Source organism: Bos grunniens, chromosome 19 (assembly GCF_055505025.1).
Source record: "Bos grunniens cultivar Pamir isolate PY7600 chromosome 19, Bosgru_T2T1.0, whole genome shotgun sequence".
Taxonomy (NCBI): domain Eukaryota; kingdom Metazoa; phylum Chordata; class Mammalia; order Artiodactyla; family Bovidae; genus Bos; species Bos grunniens.
In genome coordinates, this window is record NC_141183.1 from 20,319,049 (window position 1) to 20,339,167 (window position 20,119).

The 20,119-nt window shown below is 44.4% G+C and overlaps 1 protein-coding gene across 14 annotated transcripts in view; it reads left to right on the plus strand.

The window, feature by feature from the left end:
• Positions 1-13,089, plus strand: part of BRCA1 (BRCA1 DNA repair associated) — a 72,154-nt gene extending 59,065 nt beyond the window's left edge. For all 14 annotated transcript variants that reach the window (XM_086357511.1, XM_086357520.1, XM_086357513.1 and 11 more), the window contains 5 exons: positions 3,703-3,786; positions 8,347-8,401; positions 9,953-10,026; positions 10,916-10,976; positions 11,875-13,089. In XM_086357511.1, coding sequence (XP_086213637.1) covers positions 3,703-3,786; positions 8,347-8,401; positions 9,953-10,026; positions 10,916-10,976; positions 11,875-11,978 — 378 coding nt within the window. In that variant the 3' untranslated portion in view covers positions 11,979-13,089. The remainder of the gene's footprint in view (positions 1-3,702; positions 3,787-8,346; positions 8,402-9,952; positions 10,027-10,915; positions 10,977-11,874) is intronic.
• The last annotated feature ends 7,030 nt before the right edge of the window (positions 13,090-20,119 follow it).

Here is a 20,119-nt window from a genome sequence, read left to right on the forward strand (position 1 = left end):
GGAGCTTGCTCAGACTCATGTGCATTGAGTCGGTGATGCCATCCAGCCATCTCATCCTCTGTCATCCCCTTCTCCTCCTGCCTTCAAGCTTTCCCGGCATCAGGGTCTTTTCCAGTGAGTCAGTTCTTTGCATCAGGTGGCCAAAGTATTGGAGTTTCAGTTTCAGCTTCAGCATCAGTCCATCCAATGAATATTCAGGACTGATTTCATTTAGGATGGACTGTTTGGATCTCCTTGTAGTCCAGGGGACTGTCAAGAGTTTTCTCCAACACTACAATTCAAAAGCATCAGTTCTTCCGTGCTCAGCTTTCTTTATGGTCCAACTCTCACATCCATACATGACTACTGGAAAAACCATAGCTTTGACTAGATGAACCTTTATCGGCAAAGTAATGTCTCTGCTTTTTAATATGCTGTCTAGATTGGTCATAGCTTTTCTTCCAGGGGCAAGCATCTTTTAATTTCATGGCTGCAGTCACCATCTGCAGTGGTTTTGGAGCCTAAGAAAATAAAATTTGTCAACTGTTTCCTTATCTATTTGCCATGAAGTGATGGACCAGATACCATGATCTTTGTTTTTTGAATGTTGAGTTTTAAGCCAGCTTTTTCACTCTCCTCTTTCATTTTCATCAAGAGCCTCTTTAGTTCTTCTTCACTTTCTGCCATAAGGGTGGTGTCATCTGCATATCTGAGGTTATTGATATTTCTCCCGGCAATCTTGATTCCAGCTTGTGCTTCATCCAGCCCAGCATTTCTCATGACATACTCTGCATGTAAGTTAAATAAGCAGGGTGACAGTATACAGCCTATAAGTTAAATAAGCAGGGTGACAGTATACAGCCTTGATGTACTTCTTTCCCAATTTGGAACCAGGTCTTTGTTCCGTACCTAGTTCTAACTCTTGCTTCTTGACTTGCATACAGATTTCTCAGGAGGCAGGTTAGGCGGTCTGGTATTCCCATCTCTTTAAGAATTTTCCACAGTTTGTTGTGATCCACACAGTCAAAGGCTTTGGCATAGTCAGTAAAGCAGAAGTAGATGTTTTTCTGGAACTCTCTTGCTTTTTGCTATGATCCAATGAATGTGAGCTTCTTTTTTTGAATGTTGGTAATTTGAACTCTGTTTCCTCTGCCTTTTCTAAATCGAGTTTGAACGTCTGGGAAGTTCTCAGTTCATGTACTGTTGAAGCCTCGCTTGGAGAATTTTGAGCATTTCTTTGCTAGCGTGTGAGATGAGTGCAATTGTGCGGTAATGTGAACATTTGGCATTGCCTTTCTTTGGGATTGGAATGAAAACTGACCTTTTCCAGTCCTGTGGCCACTGCTGAGTTTTTCAAATTTGTTGGCATATTGAGTGAGCGCTTTCATGGCATCATCTTTTAGGATTTGAAATAGCTCAACTGGAATTCCATCACCTCCACTAGCTTTGTTCATAGTGATGCTTCCTAAGGCCCACTTGACCTCACATTCCAGGATGTCTGGCTCTAGGTGAGTGATCACACCATCGTGATTATCTTGGTCGTGAAGATCTTTTTTGTACAGTTCTTCTGTGTATTCTTGCCACCTCTTCTTAATATCTTCTGCTTCTGTTAGGTCCATATTGTTTCTCTCCTTTATTGAGCCCATCTTCGCATGAAATGTTCCCTTGGTATCTCTAATTTTCTTGAAGAGATCTCTAGTCTTTCCCATTCTATTGTTTTCCTCTATTTTGCATTGATCACTGAAGAAGGCTTTCTTACCTCTCCTTGCTATTCTTTGGAATTCTGCATTTAGATGGGTATATCTTTCCTTTTCTCCTCTGCCTTTAGCTTCTCTTCTTTTCTCAGCTGTTTGTAAGGCCTCCTCAGGCAACCGTTTTGCCTTTTTGCATTCCATTTTCTTGGGAATGGTCTTGATCACGCCTCTTATACAATTGTCAGGATGGTAAAACATCTGCCTACAGTGCGGGAGACCCAGGTTCAATCCCTGGGTCGGGCAGATCTCCTGGAGAAGGAAATGGCAACCCACTTCAGTATTCTTGCCTGGAGAATCCCATGGATGGAGGACCCTGGCAGGCTACAGTCCATGGGGTCGCAAAGAGTCGGACAGGACTGAGTGACTTCACTCACTCACTCACTCTGATTGTCAGGAACAATGAAGTGAATGTTAGTGATGTTAATTAGATAAGGAAGACATGAGGGAGGAGCATGTTGGGAGGGGGAGGAGTAAGAGGCAGGATTAGAATCAAGAGCTCTGTTTTATTTATTTATTTTAAAAATTATTTATTTATTCATTTTCGGCTGCTCTGGGTCTTCATTGCTGCAGGCAGCCTTTCTCTAGTTGCAGGAGAGCAGGGGCTACTCTCTAGTTTTGGTGCACAGGCTTCTCACTGCAGTAAGCGTCTCTTGTTGTGGCTTGCAGGCTCTAAGGTGCAGGCTCAGTACTTGCGGCTCACAGGCTTAGTTGCCCAGAAGCATGTAGGATCTTCCTGAACTGGTATCCCCAGCATTGCAAGGCAGATTCTTAACCACTGGACCACCAGGGAAGCCCCATGAGCTCTGTTTCAGATGCATGGATTTGGGAAATTATGTTGTGTGACACCCAGTTAGAGGGGTTAGTAGGCACAGCGGTACCACAAGGACTGTTAATTTTAGGTGAAGTCGCTCGGTTGTGTCCGACTCTTTGCGACCCCGTGGACTGTAGCCTACCAGGCTTCTCTGTCCTTGGGATTCTCCAGGCAAGAATACTGGAGTGGGTTACCATTTCCTTCTCCAGGGGATCTTCCCGACCCAGGGATGGAACCCAGGTCTCCCGCATTGGAGGCAGACGCTTTAACCTCTGAGCCACCAGGGTTCAAATAGATAACATATTTATCACTAGACTCTTCTCACTCACATGACCAGGAAATATTCAGAGTTCTTTTTTTTTTTTTGACCATAACCATGCAGCATTTGAGATTTTAGTTCCCCAGCTGGGATGGAACCCGTGCCCCCTGCACTGGAAGCACAGAGTCTTAACCACTGGACCACAGGAAAGTCCCAGAGTTATTTCACCTAATAACAGCCTGTGATTATACTTATGACTTTATTTTTCTTTGTAATACTCTTAGCAACAAATGTGGTCCCTGACAATCTGAGTTTCAGTAAGAATTATTTCTAAGCATTCTTTTCCCCAAATTCTCCCCAAAGCTCTAACCTCTCCAATTTGATTAGTCTTTATTTCCTCATCCTTGACCAGTCAAAATATGATTATGAAAAGCCTCTTTCTTCAGTATATTAAATGTATACTTTATCATTTTGGTTTCATTAACTATAAATCTCTCAATGGGAAACCTGATAAGCCCTTACTTCTTTAGATGGTAATACAAATTGATTTAAAAGATCAGGAATTCTCCAGTTACCTTTAAATAGCCCAGCATTAGCAGTTTAATCTAAATGCTAAGTGAATGTTTTGAGAGGAGATAGATGTTGAAAATTAAAATACGTCGAGTCCCAGTGAGGTGAAAAGCCAATTGTTAGTTTCTGTCCAGAAAGATTTGTTTCAGTGAATTGATTTCAGCAGCTGAGATGCTGGTCATTTCATTCATTCTACCAATAAGGATGAATTTGGGGAAGGGGGTCAAAACTGCCTGGCAATACATTCCTTAAATATTACGTATCTCCTCTGTTTCCATTGAAGGAAGCTTTTTCTCTGACCCTTGTGGTTTGGGTTTGGTTTCTTTCAGCATGATTTTGAAGTCAGAGGAGATGTTGTCAATGGAAGAAACCATCAAGGCCCAAAGCGAGCAAGAGAATCCCGGGACAAGAAGGTAAAGCCCTTCGCCCCCATGTTGACAAAAAGCCCACCTACTCCTCTGCATTCTGACCCGCTTCAAGGAGATGGTCTCATTCATCTTATAAGGGGCCTTATAAGATGGTCCCTTACACTGCTGGAACAAGTAGGTGCGTTGATAATAGGGTTTTTTTTTTTTTTTGGCTTTCCTAAGCCAACAAAGTAAATAAGTACAGTCATTCCTCAATACCCTTAGGGAATTGGTACCAGGACACCCTGAAGATAACCAAAATCCAAGGATGTTCAAGTCCCTTTTAAAAATGATACAGCATTTGCATATAATATCTTCCCTTATATTGTTTTAAAATTTTTGCTTTGTTTGCTGTGCTCAGACTTTCTCTAGTTGCTGCGAGCAGGGTCTACTTTCTCATTTGGTGACTTCTCTTTTTGCAGAGCATGGGCTCTAGGGCATGTATGCTTTAGTAGTTAAGTCTCATGGGCTCTAGAGCACAGGCTCAGTAGCTGTGGCACCCAGGCATAGTTTACCTCAAGGCATGTGGGATCTTCCCAGAGCAGGGACCAAACCCATGTTCCTCCTACTGGCAGGCAGATTGTTAACACTGAACTACCAGGAAATTCCATTTCCCATATACTCTAAATCAACTCTAGATTACTTCTAATATCTAGTACAGTGTAAATGCTATATAAATGGTTGTCAAAAAGCAAATTCAAGTTTGCTTTTTGGAACTTTCTAGAAAAAAAAATTTTTTTTTTTTTCTCTTAAATATTTTCCATTGACAGTTGATTAAATCTGGACATAGAACTTGTTGGATCCAATAAGGCAGTAGGCCAACTGTATTATCTGTTTTATAAATGAGGGAGCTTAGAGGTTTAGAGAAGTTATGTAATTTGGATTTCCTTCTAGGGTGCAAATCTTAGCTGATAAATGGCAGAGCTGGCATTTGAGATAGATGTGAATCTAAAACCTTTGCACTTTCTCCTTTGCAGTGGTGTTTCTTTGCAGCAGTGTGGTAAGTGTTGTGAGGGGGGTGTACCCAGTGCTGTCTGGGGAGCATAGAAGAGGAAGTGAAATCATTAGCAACATCTGTGCCATGTTCACTATATCCAGGGACTGCTAATTAATTAAGAATTTTACAGCAACTCTACGAAGCATGTACTATAATTATGCCTATTTTATAGATGAGAAAATTAAGGCTCAAAGAGGTTGAATATATTGCTCAAGCTCACACAGCTGGTTGTGAGCCCAACTAGAAGCTGAACCCCTGCAGTCGCCCTCTCAAATCTGACTCTTAATGACACCACCATAGTTTCCTGGCATGTTATAGGAGGTTTCATACAGGAAGAAAATTAATTATTCTAACAACTTTACAAATAAAAGACTATAGGCCCAGGAAGATTCAGACTTTCCTCCCCAGATCATACCATTGTGGATGATGAAGCCAAAATTATGTCATTCTCTCAGGGAGAAGTCCAGGCAAGATTTCACACCTTCAGAAAGACACATGTACCCCAGTATTCATTGCAGCACTATTTACAAATCGATAAATGAATGGATAAAGAGGATTTTGGGTGTGTGTATACACAATGGAATATTACTCAGCCATAAAAAGGAATGGAATTGGGTCATTTGTAGTGATGTGGATGGACCTAGAGTCTGTCATATAGAGGGAAGTCAGAAAGAGAAAAAGAAATATTGTATATTAATGCAAATGTATGGAATCTAGAAAAATGGTACTGTTGAGCCTGTTTGCAGGGCAGGAGTAGAGATACAAACATAGGGAACAGACATGTGGACACAGTGCAGGAAGGGGAAGGGGAAATTAACTGGGACAGTAGCATTGACATATATACACTACCATTTGTGAAATAGACAGCTAGTGGGAAGCTGCTGTATAGCGCAGGGAGCTCAGCTCAGTCCTCTGATGACCTAGAGTGGTGGAATGGGCTGGGGAATTGGGAGGAAGGTTCACGAGGGAGGGGATATATATACACACATATAGCTGATTCACGTAATTGTGCAGCAGAAACTAACACAACCTTGTAAAGCAATTATACTCCAACTTAAAAAAAAGAGATTTCAAAAAAAAAGAGATTTCATACCTGCCTGTCAGGCCTGAGCTGGCTGCTCTCAGGTCACTGAGCACTTATGCTCCTGGTCTGCATTCCTTCCTTTTTCAAATGTGTACCGCTGGGCATCTCAGAACATCCCCATACAGAGCACCTCCTGTTCCTTTATAGGACTTGAGAGAGAGCCAACAGAGATGCTTTTCTGAGGAAAACTGCTTTGGGAGATGAGCACAGATCAAGCCCTGGAGCTCAGAAACCCTTGGGGTTGGCGTACCCTCACCCTTTGAGTCTATCAAGTAACTTCCAGATGCCAAGAAAAGTTGCTGCCCTGTTTCTCCTCCTGCTTGGGCCCCAGGGCAGCTCTGTGTGAGCCAGTCAGTTGTTTTTATTCCACTGGATGCGAGGCAGAATCAGCACCAGATTCTTCCTTCCTTAAAAGGAAAGTCCAACGTTTGGAGTTTTGTCCTGCATTTGTAATGGCAATGACAGAACATGCTGGTCAAAGTAATGTCGTTCATAAGACACCAAGTGTCACCGTAGTGTTTTCTTGTGGAAGAGAAATGTATTTGAAGAGGTGAAATTTCAGATTTCCTATCTCATAACTAGACATCCTCATCAGTGAATGTCAGCCTGGATGTTGACATCCAGAATGGAATTAGGAACTAGAATTCCTAATCTTTTGTACTATTTGCAGCAACATTTGGCTCCAGTCGGGCTTCCCTGGTAGCTCGGTTAGTAAAGAATCCGTCTGCAATGCAGGAAACCCTGTTGATTCCTGGGTCAGGAAGATCCGCTGGAGAAGGGATAGGCTACCCACTCCAGTTTTCTTGGGCTTCCCTCGTGGTTCAGCTGGTAAAGAATCCACCTGCAATGTGGGAGACCTGGGTTGGAGACCTGGGTTCGATCCCTGAGTTGGGAAGATCCTTTGGAAATGGGAACAGCTACCCACTCCAGTATTCTGGCCTGGAGAATTCCATGGACTGTATAGTTCATGGGGTCCAACAAGTCAGACACGACTGAGTGACTTTCACTTCACTTCACTTGGCTCCAACTGGCCATCTGGAGACAACTTTTAGCATCATAAATATGTAGGTCCTTCCAACAGGTTTGGGATGCAGTTTATTTGTAGAGATAGTAAGAATGGCACAGATGGAGGTTGTCATTTACAGCAGAAGCAGACTTGTCCTGCTGTCTGTCCTTATTCCTCTGGCTAAGGTTAAAGTGGGAGGGGAGGAAGGAGAGAGGTGACTATTTCCTAAAAGGCCATCATGTGTTTTTAGCTTCCTGATTTTTCTCTGCTCCAGTCTCTCTTGAAGCCATGTGAGTTCTAGGCTAGACAGTTTTCGTTTTCGTGGAATGGAGAGAAAGAAGGTGGGTCAGGAGAGAACACAGGCTACCAAAATCGTATGTATCCAGCCAACTGGCACAATTTCGACTTTTTCTTAAAAATGATACTTAATTCCTTCCCTAAGAACCTATGCCAAAGCATGTGTAAGAATTTGCTTGTCTGGAAAGAGTCGCCACCAGCCACATGAAGCTGTGTACATTGTGATTAACTAAAACTAAATTAAATAGGAAGTTCAGTTCCTCAATCATCCTGATCACATTTCAAGTGCTCCTTAGCTACAGGTAACTCATTAAAGCAAATATAGAACATTTCCACCATCACAGAAAGTTCTTTTGGACAGTCTGTCGAGTACTGTGAGTAGAAGAGGTATCTACAAGTTACAGTGTGATCTGTGTCTCCTGAAATTTATGCAGTCAGCTTAGTGGAGAGAGGCAGAATCAGGCTTCACTGTCAGATTAAAGACAGCTTGGGTTGCCTGAAGGAACAATGGCCATTCAAAGAGCAGTGTGAAGGCAGGAACAGATGTTCTGGGACTAGAAGAAAAGGAGCATGTACACATAAGTATAAACCTCTCTGGCAATTAGGGTCAGAGTTCGTACTGACTTATCAAGTCTGGATAGACATCAAACTTCAGATGATAACTTGAATCTTTTGCCATCCAAGCCTTTTCTTAAACATAAAGGAGGACCAGTTTTTTTCTTCTCATCTTACAAGAAGTATAGTTTACCTGCACAGGTCAGGGGAGAGCCTGAACCTGATTGGTAGCAAGGTGGGATACTCAGCCCTTGAACGACAATGAATGACTGTCTGTAGAGTAGATCAAATACATATAGCACTTAAATTCTTCTAAAATCCATCAGTGTTGTGGACACTGGGCTGATTATCTCTGGAAAATAGCAGCAGAAATTATCAGGTGTTAAAGAAAAGGAAAAGTTCTTACTTTTGAGAGTCTCTATATTGCTTTGGCGGGAAAGTTGCCCTCCATGGCATGTGGGATTTTAGTTCCCCAACCAGGGACCGAACCCTTGCCCGCTGTTTTGGAAGTGCCATCATAACCACTGGACCACCAGGTTAAGTCCTCTATATTGCTTTTTATAAAATCTGTATCTTTTACAATGAATGTTTCTTTCTCTCCACCCCTCTGTCCCTCTTTTCTCCCAGATCTTCAAGGGCCTAGAAATCTGTTGCTATGGACCTTTTACCAATATGCCCACAGGTAAGAGAACTGCTGAATCCAGCACCAACCTTTCCGCTACATCATCACCTTATGGGGGTTCCCTCAGGTGGGTGAAATATTCTAGAGGTTATTCTCTTTCTCTACCACCCATTAGACAAAACTGCACCTAAATCGCCTATGGCAGGGAACTAGCCCAGTGCCCCTTCTCAAGAGCTAGAACTAGAAGGCAATGAAGAGTTAGCACACAGTATGCTCTGTGCTCGGTGGGATAGAGCTGCTTTTACTGCCCTTTGGTCTAAGAAAGGGGGAAATAATAAGTTAGGGAGAAGATACCTTTTAGGCTTGTAAATGTCAAGAAAGAATTCTGCTCCTCCTAAACCATCTTTATTTGAAACAGAGACAAAAGCACAGCAGCTGCCTAAGCCCTGTGGGCCTGGGGCTCCACGCAGGCCCAGAGCAGAGGAAGACTCTTGATGAACATTTTCTAATTAAATTCGATACTGAATGTAATGTTATGTTGAGAAGTGCTGTGGAGCTCAGCTCTGGAGTTGTGCAGCACTGAGGTCCTGAGGTGTGTATAGATTTGGTTCATTCTTTTCCAAACAGAGGCTACCCTCTGGCTACCCCACTTTGCCTCTGTACCCACTTCTGTCCCAGAGATCAGGTCCTCCTAATCCCCCAAGGACCAGATGAGCAGAACCTGGCAAAGTAATTTTGCTTTTGTCTTTATTGCTTACTGATTGGATTTTTATGAAGTTTCCAAGTGCCACTCAGAGCTTTCTCAGTGTTTCTGTACTTTGATATAATGAGAACCGGGGTCTCTAGCAGCTGTCATTTTGGAGGTGAGTTAATGGACCTCAGTGTACTCAGCCAAACAAGAAGGAGCATCTCAGCAATCCCTAGAAATGGACTGATTGATGGAAAAGAGAACTTAAAGCTGCCTGGAAGCCACCCACAGTGGTCAGTTCTGCTGATTTTTCCAGGTCCAAGTGGCATATTTCTATGATCTCTTCCGATTTTTCTTCCCCCAAGTGATTTGATTCCAGCTCTGTAGACAGCCTTTCCCCACCCATGTGCTGAGTTTCTGTCCAGGGTGACTTGTATTTTTTTCTTGACTGAATGAATTATCTTCCCGTCTCTTGACATTTACAGTAATTACCACCAAGCATGGTGCTCTCAGTGGTTTTGATTATCAATTACCAACACAGAATTAGGCAAGGAAGGAGGGATGGCGGGTGGGTATTTTTTTCACAGTATCTTAGCCAGCAATTTAGCAAATTAGTGGAAATTAGGTCTTTGGTTTTTTTTTTTTTTTCTTCCAAAGAGTTTCATTTGAGAGACTTTGACCTTATCTACCAAGTGGCCTTATGGGAATGATAAGCAAAGTAGGTAGCACATCAGTGGCAAATTGACTTACTTTGTAGAATTAGAATTTGTAGTTTAAGGCCTTTCTGTCCGTTTGGAGTGGCAAAACACGGACTCTCCGACTGAGAAGTTTTCCTGTAAGCCTTCATCCAGAGGAGGATGGGGTAGAGAGCTCAGGTAAATGTAGATTACTATGGTGATTTTGAGTCTAAATGTCCTGTTTAGATCAACTAGAGTGGATGGTGCAGCTGTGTGGGGCTTCTGTGGTGAAGGAACCCTCATCATTCACCCCAGACCAGGTAAGTGTTTGGTGCCCTATCAGGAAGGACATAGTATCCTGTCCTGAGATTGAGCAAGATAGAACCCATGAGTCCCTAGGAACCCCCCAATGTACCCTCAGGTGCCTTACCTCACCCTGACCCTTCTCTGACCTTGTACCTGTGCCAGAAAACTCTATCGCTAAGGGATAAGGTATTTAGCTCCAGGTATTTAGCACACCTAGGGGATACTCGGAGAAGGCAATGGCATCCCACTCCAGTACTCTTGCCTGGAAAATCCCATGGACGGAGGAGCCTGGTAGGCTGCAGTCCATGGGGTCGCTGCGGGTTGGACACGACTGAGCGACTTCACTTTCACTTTTCACTTTCATGCATTGGAGAAGGAAATGGCAACCCACTCCAGTGTTCTTGCCTGGAGAATCCCAGGGACAGGGGAGCCTGGTGGGCTGCTGTCTATGGGGTCACACAGAGTCGGACACGACTGAAGTGACTTAGCAGCAGCAGGGGATACTCTTTCCCTCTGTGTGCATGTATGCTCAGTCGCTCAGTTGGATGCAACTCTTCGACCTCATGGTCTGTAGCGCGCCAGGCTCCTCTGTCCAAGAGATTCTCCAGGCAAGAGTGCTAGACTGGGTTGCCATTTCTTCCTCTAGGGGATCTTCCCAACCCAGGGATCAAACATGGATCTCCTGCATGTCCTGCGTTGGCAAGTGAATTCATTACCACCGAGCCACCTGGGAAGCCCTCTTTCCCTCTGACCCTTCCTTTTTACCATGTGCCCTTCTCCCTCATTTGTGTGGTCATCTGCAGAGTATAGTCTGCTTCAGCAAACCATTGAGAAGTGGTGAAGTGACTGTTGCAAAAGTTCTGTTCTGACACCCTCAATGCTTTTTCCTTCCTGGGGGTGCAGGGTACCCACCCAGTTGTGGTCGTGCAGCCGGATGCCTGGACAGAGGATGCTGGCTTCCATGGTGAGTCTCTCTGTAAGCCTTCATCCAGAGGAGTCTGGGGTAGAAGGTCCAGGTTAAGTGTGCAGATTACTGTGGTAGGTTTAAATGTTGTATTTGTATCAACTGGGTGGAGGGTGCACCTGTGAGGGCCTCCAGAAGGCCATAGGCTTGTACCTGCGTCCTATGGGGCAGGATGCATTTTATTCACTACAGATTACCCAGTGTTTGATTAACACAGTTCTCAAAAACAAACAAACAAAAAAAAACACAGTTCTCAGCACACTTTACATGCTCAATAAATATTTGTTGCATGAATGAATGAATGGCTGAAATGTCCTTTCAAAACATGATTGTTGTTTATTTTGTATTTTAAAAGTAGTGCCTGAATTGTTTCCCCGGGGGGGATGGTTAAACATGAAAATTCATCACATAAAATATAAATGAGCACAAACACAATAAAATAATACCAGTAAGCCCAAGATCGTCCCCTTGGAGAGGATCACCATAAAGTTCTTCGAGGCCTCTGTGTGTGTGTGTGTCTGTGTATACACAGGTATGTTTTATACAGATGTGATCATGCTTATCAACTGTTTTGCTTTTTCACTTAAGATATTGCAAACATGTTTCCACATCATTAAATTGCAATGCTGTTTTGCTCTTTCTGTTGATTTTTCCTTTAACAGATTGGAGCTCATGTTAGTACAGTTGTCAGAGGCTGTAGGCTTTTTACCAGTAGTCACTCCTGAGCTTCAGAGTAAGGTTCTATTAATACATCCTGAAGCATTGCTGAGGATCCGTGATTTTGCTCCTGCCGGAGGAGCTCTACAAACTCATCCAACCAGTTGCCCTGAGTAGATTTAGAGTCTCGTCTGAGAAATGTGAACTGATACTAATCTCTGCTTGTGTTCTTTGTCCCCAGTGATCGGGCAGATGTGTGAAGCACCCGTGGTAACCCGAGAGTGGGTACTGGACAGTGTGGCCCTCTACCAGTGCCAGGAGCTGGACACCTATCTGGTCCCCTAGGTCACCCAGAGCTGCTGCTGATTCCAGCCAGCTGTGTATATTAGAGATAGGGCCTGTCTCTGCAGGACCCCAAGAATGAGCTTAAGAAATGGTCTTTTTCCAGGTCTAAGAAGCGCCTCTTCAGTACTTCCACAGCCCCGATTACTAAATATTTTATGTACATCAGCGTGAAAAGAACTTCTGACTCTGCAAGGGTTGCTTAAAGATTTTCTGCTTCAGGTCTCCCTTTGAAATCTGCCATGAGCACAAAATTATAGTAATTTTTCACCTGAAAAGAATTTAAAATAATTTAAACCCCACCAATTGAACAGGATGCTGATTCATTATTTATCAGCCCTATTCCCCGTCCGAGGGTGAGCTGGAGGCACAGAGTGGCTGGCCTCAGGAGAATAGCTGGTTTCACCAAATTTGTTTCTCAAAAACCTTGTGTTCTTAAAGGCCAAAAGTCAGATCCTTCAATGGAAGGTGAATGCTTAGGGATCTATGACGTGACTTAAAATCAGAACAGTCCGAGGGCAGCTCTCAAGTGTTGGAATGGAGCATTAGGGAGTGAATCCAGAGGCAGGTAATGGATATAATATAAAATTTGAGGATTATTTAGAAGAGAGGGGAGTAATACTGGCCCTGATCTCCTAAAGTCTGGGCCATAGTTGTTGCATTTCTGAAGAATTTCTCAGCACTAATGTGCTCTAAAACAGAATCTTTTCAAGAACTGGTGTCCAAAGAGAGTCTTCTAACTCCCCATTAGTAATAAATAAAATGTTTATTGTAGCTCTGATATGTGACCCATTCCTCTTGAAACGTAAGATCTCTGATATGAATATTTCATGTCCGTAAGATGACGGATCCCACCAGGAAAGGAGCTTTTTGCTTTCCTTGAGGTAATTTTTTGCTCCCTATTGCTGAACTATACAGATTCATAAATAATTTTGTTTGCTGAAGGAAGAGAAAGTGTGTCATAAACTCATGATCCAGGGCTGTTTATAACTGTTGGAAGGACTAGGTCTTCCTTACTCCCCCAGTGTGTGGGGCAGTAAAGACTTGATTATACAATATGTTTTGTAAATGTTGTATTTTCACCTGCAAATAAACTTGGTAGCAAACACTTCCACCAAGTCTGATGGCTCACTTGCAGACTTGCTCAGAGGTTTTTCTCACTGTACGTTCATCTCCTCTGTTGTTGTTGTTTAGTTGCTAAGTCTTGGGTCCAACTCTTTGTCACCCCATGGACTGTAGCCCATCAGGCTCCTCTGTCCATGGGATTTCCCAGGCAAGAATACTGGAGTGGGTTGCCATTTCCTTTTCCAGGGGATCTTCCCAACCCAGCGATCCAACCCAAGTCTCCTGCATTGGCAGATGGATTCTTTACCACTGAACCACCAGGGAAGCCCCTCTCATCTGTTAAATGCGGGTAATAATAGTACCTACCTCCTAGGATTATCAAGGGGACTTCAAAATCTTATTGTACTTGTTTTGTGTTGCTGCCATAACAAATTGTCACGAATCTAGTGGCTTAAAACTACACCATTTATTATCTTACAGTTCCTTAGGTCAGAAGTCCAAGACAACTCAGCTGGTTTCTTTGTTTCAGGTTTCACAAGACTGTGTTTCTTCCCAGAGGCTCTGGGAATGAATGTTTCCAAGTTCATTTCATGTTGTTCAGATTGTTCCCTGCAGTCTTATGACTGAGATATCTATTCTTTGCTGGCTGTCAGCCAGAGGTCACCCTTAGCTTCTAGAGGTCACCCACATTCCAAACTCATGGCCTCTTACCTACATCTTCAGAAGCCAGCATTGCCTGCTCAAAGATCACTTACGGGATCTTTCTGACTCCTGCTTCTACCTCATAACTTCTGCCAGACAAATTTCTGTTTCTGGTAGGAGTGTACCCACCAGGTAATCCAGGGTGATCTCCCTATCTTAAGGTCCATAATTAGAGTTTCAAAGTCCCTTCACAGCAGCAACCTAGCTTAGTGCTTGATTGAATAACCCCTGGGGCCAGAAATCCAGGGAGGACATCTTTAGAATTCTGACAACCCCTCTTATTTAACATGCTTAATCCACTGATAACTGTATCATCTTTTCTTGGTCTTTGCTCTGTTCAGAAATTAGCATCCTTTTTGACACAAAGAGAGGGAAATCCTTGCATAATTCAGTACTGCCTTATTTGTAAGGAAGGCGGATAGGTGAGGGAGAAACTAGAGAAAATGGAACTACCTGCCATTATATTTTTATCTCATTTAGTCCTTTCATTTATTTATTTTTGGTTTCGCTGAGTCTTCAATGCTGTGCATGAGCTTTCTCTAGTTGCAGTGAGCGGGGCTCCTCTTGGTTGTGGTGCATGGGCCCTAGAGCAAAGCCTCAGTCGTTGTGGCATATGGGCTTTGTTGGCCCTGTGGCATATGGAATCTTCCCACACCAGGGATCCAACCATGTACCCTGCTTCACCAGGTGGATTCTTAACCACTGGACCACCAGGGAAATCCCTCATTTAGTCTTCATCACAGCTCTGTGAGGTGGGTATTTGTCACCTCATTTGAAGACCAGGAGCTAGAAATTCAAGATTTTACTCAGAGTTTGCACAGCTAGTAAATGACAACGCAAAGATCTGAACCCACACCCTTTCCATCCCACCATTCAGCTTTTCACCTGCATCTGTCACTGACCCTGGGTCAGAAAGCAGCGATTCAGGTCAAGGGAATTTGGGGAGAGGTGTGAATTATGAGAGGAATTAGTGCACTTTGGCTTTTTTTTTTTTTTGGTCACGCCATATGGCATGTGGGATCTTGTCGCCCACCAGGGAATCAAACCTATGCCCCCTCTATTGGACTGCCAGGGGAGTCCCTCTCTGGTTTCTTTTATGGTCTGTAGTGGGAGGCAGTAGAAAATTCCTACATCCTGATGGCAGCTCTCCTTGGAAAGCAGCCCTAGGCAAGGGGATTTACATGACTGGATCCTAGCTACTAGTTTTCCCACTCCCATCCAGTTTCCTCACTTAGGGTTGTTTATCTTTCAGTTGTCCAGATCAGTCCAGTTCAGCCTCACCCACTGCGCAACCTCTTGGGCCCAGGGCAGCTTCCTGTCTACCTGACAGAGAGTCCATAAAGGCAGGCAGGAAGCAAGTGCTTCACAGTCTTCAGTCTGAAATGTCTCATTCCTGTGACAAGCCATGGCTTACTGGACCCTGAGAGTAAGCTAGGCCTCATCCTGCTTCCCCTATCATTGATGGGTTAATAGAAAAAGTGACATCTATGTAGTATATCGTGCCTTCCCAGGAATCCTGAGTGAAAGCAGACTAAGAAGTTTTCTGTAATTGTCTCTTAAGATCTCCCAACAAATATCCACCCAATCTGTTTTCCCTGCTCTGCTTAATCTCTCCCAGAAGTCAGCTTCTGGGCCTGGCCTCATGATGCTTGGCAGAGCTTAAGAATCTTATCTGTGGATGGAGTAAAGCTACTTGCTTTTTTGACCTCTGGCTTTAAGGTATCCTCCCACTTTTCCATCCCACAATCATCAGCCCTTTCTGGGCATAGCAGCCTTTGGGGAATGATTTCCTGTACTGCCTTTATCTCATTTTGTGAAATGAACTTCTGCAAAGAAGCTGGAAGGGAAGGAGAAGAGGAGGGATTATCATGCAGGCACAGGGAGAGGGGCCTAGAGAAGAGCTCATAGATTATCTCCCTCCTAAAAAATGCAACCAGAATCATCCACAAAGTATCGGCTCAAAAACATTCAGGGGAAGAAAGGAATCGGTATTGGGGAGGTTGGAGCGGAAGGAGCCAAGGTGCCCAGAATGTATCCTGTGAAGGCTGCAAGGAGCAGATAAGGGCAGCCCCAGAGGCAGGGAGCACAGGGAGCAGGGGAGGGTGAGGCGGGAACTGCAGATCCACCTATAGAACCTGAGAGAGAGTGGGGCTCTCTGGCCAGGAATGGGGGAGCTAGCTGTGAAATGGCTAAGCCCGGGAACCCTGTACCAAACTCCAAGAATGCCTGGCTCCCTTCAACAGCCTGTAAATCTGCCCCTAACAAAGAGGAAATTAAAGAAATGAATCTGGGCAAATAGAAAATTAAGGAGAACTGGAGACAGCCAGCTGCTGTGGAGAGCAGGGATCAGGGAGGTGCAGGAGGAGGATTCCGAAATGAGTCTCAGAGATCAGGAAAATCTTAAGTAATGGTTTGAGGGGCTGGAAGAAATGGAGAACAGCAGACTCCCAGTATGTTGTGGGAGCCAGCCAACCAGAGCTCAGGGACCCAGAATGAAAGGGCAGATTAGCACAGTGATTCTCAAACCACAGTCCCCTGATGGGGAGTGAGAGGGGAGGCTGAGACAAAACCTGTTAGCTATGCAGATTCCAGGGCCTCACTCTAGACCTAGTGAATCAGAAACTGGGGGAAGAGCCCAGCAGTCTGAGAGTCTGAAGCAAGTTCAGGTTTGAGAACCACTGGCTTAGTGGAAGGGGCTGCTAATTGGTATAAAATGTCACCCATGGTCTATTCTTTTGTCTCCAGGAGAAGTAGGTCTTAGGCCCCTTAAGGAAAACTAAGGTTCCCGGGGTCGTGAGTGGATCTATCTACAGAGCTGGCTCCAGTTGACTCCAGAATGGCTCTTTAAACAAATATGAAGCAAAGGACAAAGATTAAATTATATTAGCAACCTAGGAGCTGAAGAGCCAGGCTGCTTAAAACAACAGCTTGAGGTTTAGGAGGTTTTATTAATATTTAAATTGCAGTGAAACCACAGCTGCAGCCTTTGACTCCAGCATAGAGATATGCAAATGTGGCATTGCAACAAAAGGCAATTTCAGACAACCCTCCAGGTAATGAGAACAAATACAACAAATGATTTTATAATTTACCTTTATTGACTGACAGAAATCAAGCTCTTACACAATGAGAGGTGGCCACCAGCGGGCTCTGAAGGGAGAAGAGAAAGCTAGCCTGGAGGGAGAAAGGCAGGGAAGCCTCTAATGACAGGAAAGGCCCAAGGAGGGCAAAACCAGAGGCCAATGGGAAGAAGACTCAATTAAAAAGAGAGATGGAAACCCAATCCTGGGTTCTGGGGACCATCTGATCTTGCCAGCTCTCAGGAGCAACAGTAATAATCACAAGGGACTTTCCCTGGTGGTTCAGTGGTTACGAACCTGCCTTGCAATGCAGGGGTCAATCCCTGGTCTGGGAACTGAGATTCGCAACATACCATGGAACAACTAAACCTGTGTGCCACAAATGAACCGGAGCCACAACTAGAGAATGAGCAATAAAGGTCCTGCATGCTGCAACTAAGGCCCAATGCAGCCAAATAAATAATCATAATCATAAGTGACTGATCATTTGCAGCACTCCTACAAAGTGCCAGGCTCTATTCCCAGCTTAAAAATAACATTTTGAGAGGTCAAGCAGCCTGCCCAAGGTCACACTACAGAAGGAGGTGGCAAAAGTTTGATTCAAAGATTTGTGTAAAGCTAAATTGTGCTGGGAACCAGTCCTAGGAGATGATAACAAGGTTAATGATTGAGGGGTGACTACGTGCCGGTTCTATGGTGGACTCTTATGTGCTAGGCTTGTGGAAGAGTGGAGGAAAGATCCATTCCTGGCCGCCTAATTGCTTACTATTCAATGGGTGGAGCAAGGAAGCCACTGATTACCTTTGCAGAATTGTATCTTCTGGGGGGACTTGCCTGGTGTTTGAGTGGTTAATAATCTGCCTTCTAATACAGAGAATGCATATTCGATCTCTAGGCGAGGAACTAAAGTCCCACGTGCTGTGGGGCAACTAAGCCCTCGCACCACAACCAAAGAAGCCAATGTGCTCTAGAGCCCATGCTCCACAAGGAAGGCCCAGCACAGCCAGGGGAAAAAAAAAGAATAGCGTTTTCTGGTTCAGAAGTCCTTTGGGGGCTGTGTGGTGGGCTCTGCCTGCTGCGGGGCACCTCACATCTCCACATTATGAAGGCTGGCAAACAGGAACTTTGAGACCTAGTTTCAGAGACCCAGAATGATAAGGCTATTTGGCATGCAATCTTAGTGCAATGATTCTCAAACCAAGCCATAAGCCCCTGATGGGGAATGGGGGTGGGCGGAAACTGCATCCTCTAGGAACTTGTTAGATAGCAAACTCCATGGACTCACTTCAGACCCACTGAATCAGAAACACCATGAGGAAAGCAATAATTCCAAAACAAGCTCGAGGGATTTACCTGATGGTCCAGTGGCTAAGACTATGCACTCCCAATGCAGGGTACCCAGATTCTATCCCTGGTCAGGGACTAGATCCTACATGCTGCAATTAAAGATGGAAGATCCTGTGTGCCACAACTAAGACCCAATGAAGCCAAACAAATAACTATTAAAAAAACAAAAAGCTGCTTAAGTTTGAGAACCACTGGCTTAGTATTAGGGGCAAAACATCTCAAACTGACCCTTGGAGCTTGGATAGGATTTGGCCAGGTGGAAAGTCAGAAGATTCCAGAAGTCCCAGTTCACCCCTAACTAGCAGAATTGGGGGAAGGGTCCAGAAGAAAAGTTGGAAAGTCTTCTAAGGATGTATTTCTCTGACCTACCATGTCTCAGACTGTCCCTTCCAAGCTGAAGCCCATCCTCATCAATGCCTCACCTGCTGTTCTTTCAGGTACCTTAGCCACCATATATGGGGATTCACAGATTTCTGCTCACATTCTGTCTTGTCTTCAGTGTGTCCTGTTCTGTCATCTCTGCAGGCCCCAATATTGCCCATCCCACCTCCTCCACAGAGCCTTTCCCACTTCTTCCAGGCCAGAATCCCCCCCGACCCCGCTGCCGTCCCCAAACATCCCAAAAGTTTTGCTTTATTTATGATACTTTCTAAGTTATTCTGTACATATTCTATGTTCTCTGTTTGACAAGAAGGTCTTTATGGGCAGGATTAGTATTATTTTATCTTTGTTATAACCTAGCTCTGTTCTTGGGGATACCTTGTTGGGTACCCAGTGAGTATTTGCTGAATGAAGGGGTTGAAGGATAAATGAATAGACTCATTGAGTAAAGGCCTTATCCAACTGCTGGCCCCACCTGCAAGAAAACCAGCCACATTCTGCCACCGAGAGTGCTAATTTCTTTCAGTCCCTCCCACCCATTTTTCTAGCACCCAAATTCATTCTAGAAATAGTATGAGAGATCCAAATGTCCAAGAATCACTCTTCCTCTTCTAAGCCCACACCTACAGATTTCCTCCTTGATCTCATGAAGCCCACTGCTTTGTGATGAGTCAAACCACTACCTACCCAGACAAAGAAGGTGTTTCCCCACCCATGTGTCCTCCAGCAGGCCTTCCACAGACTGAATACGCGCAACAGATAAGCTGCTGTGCCACCATCACTGGAGAAATAACTAGGATGCTCACTATAATCTTGCAAGTTCAAAGCACTGCCACAACCATTATTTCTCTCTCCTTGCTGGCTCCCTAGGAGATCACTAGGATAGAGATTGTTATCCTCACTTTATGGGTGATGAAACTGAGGTCCATGGGAATTCCCTGGTGATGCAGTGACTGGGACTTGGCGCTTGCACTGCTTAGTCCTTGGTTGGGGAAACTAAGATCCTGCAAGCTGCACCACGCAGCAAAACAAAAACTGAAGTGTCCAGGGTCTGGTCAAAGGTCACCCAGTGAATTGATGGCACACCTAGGACTGACTAATCCAGGACTCCCTATCATTAGAGCACAGATGAAAATGCTCTCATTATGGTGTCTGAGCTATGTTTTGTCTGAGAGACAGTGTGTGGACTCCGGGTGAGTAGGGATACGGAAAGATAAAGTTTGTGACCCTGTAAAGCTTTTCCTCTGCAATCCTACAGCAGTTGGCACTGGTTAGTTCCAGAAGAGATTTTGTGTTTTTTTTTTGTTTAAAACATCACCACATGTCCCAGATTGGGGTGGGGGTGGGAGGCAGGAATGAGGTGAATCCAAAGATAACAGACACAGGTAAGCAGATGTTTGCCATCTTCTCTTGAAAACAATCTCAAACCAAATGGCAGGAGAAACTCAAATGACTACTTACGTGGGTCTTCCCAGCTGTTAGGCTGTGGGACTCTGCAATAAACTAGTCCCAAGTGGAGAGAAAAATCTTCCCTTGGTGAAGCCTGGGGTCTGGTGAGGGGAGGTCTCT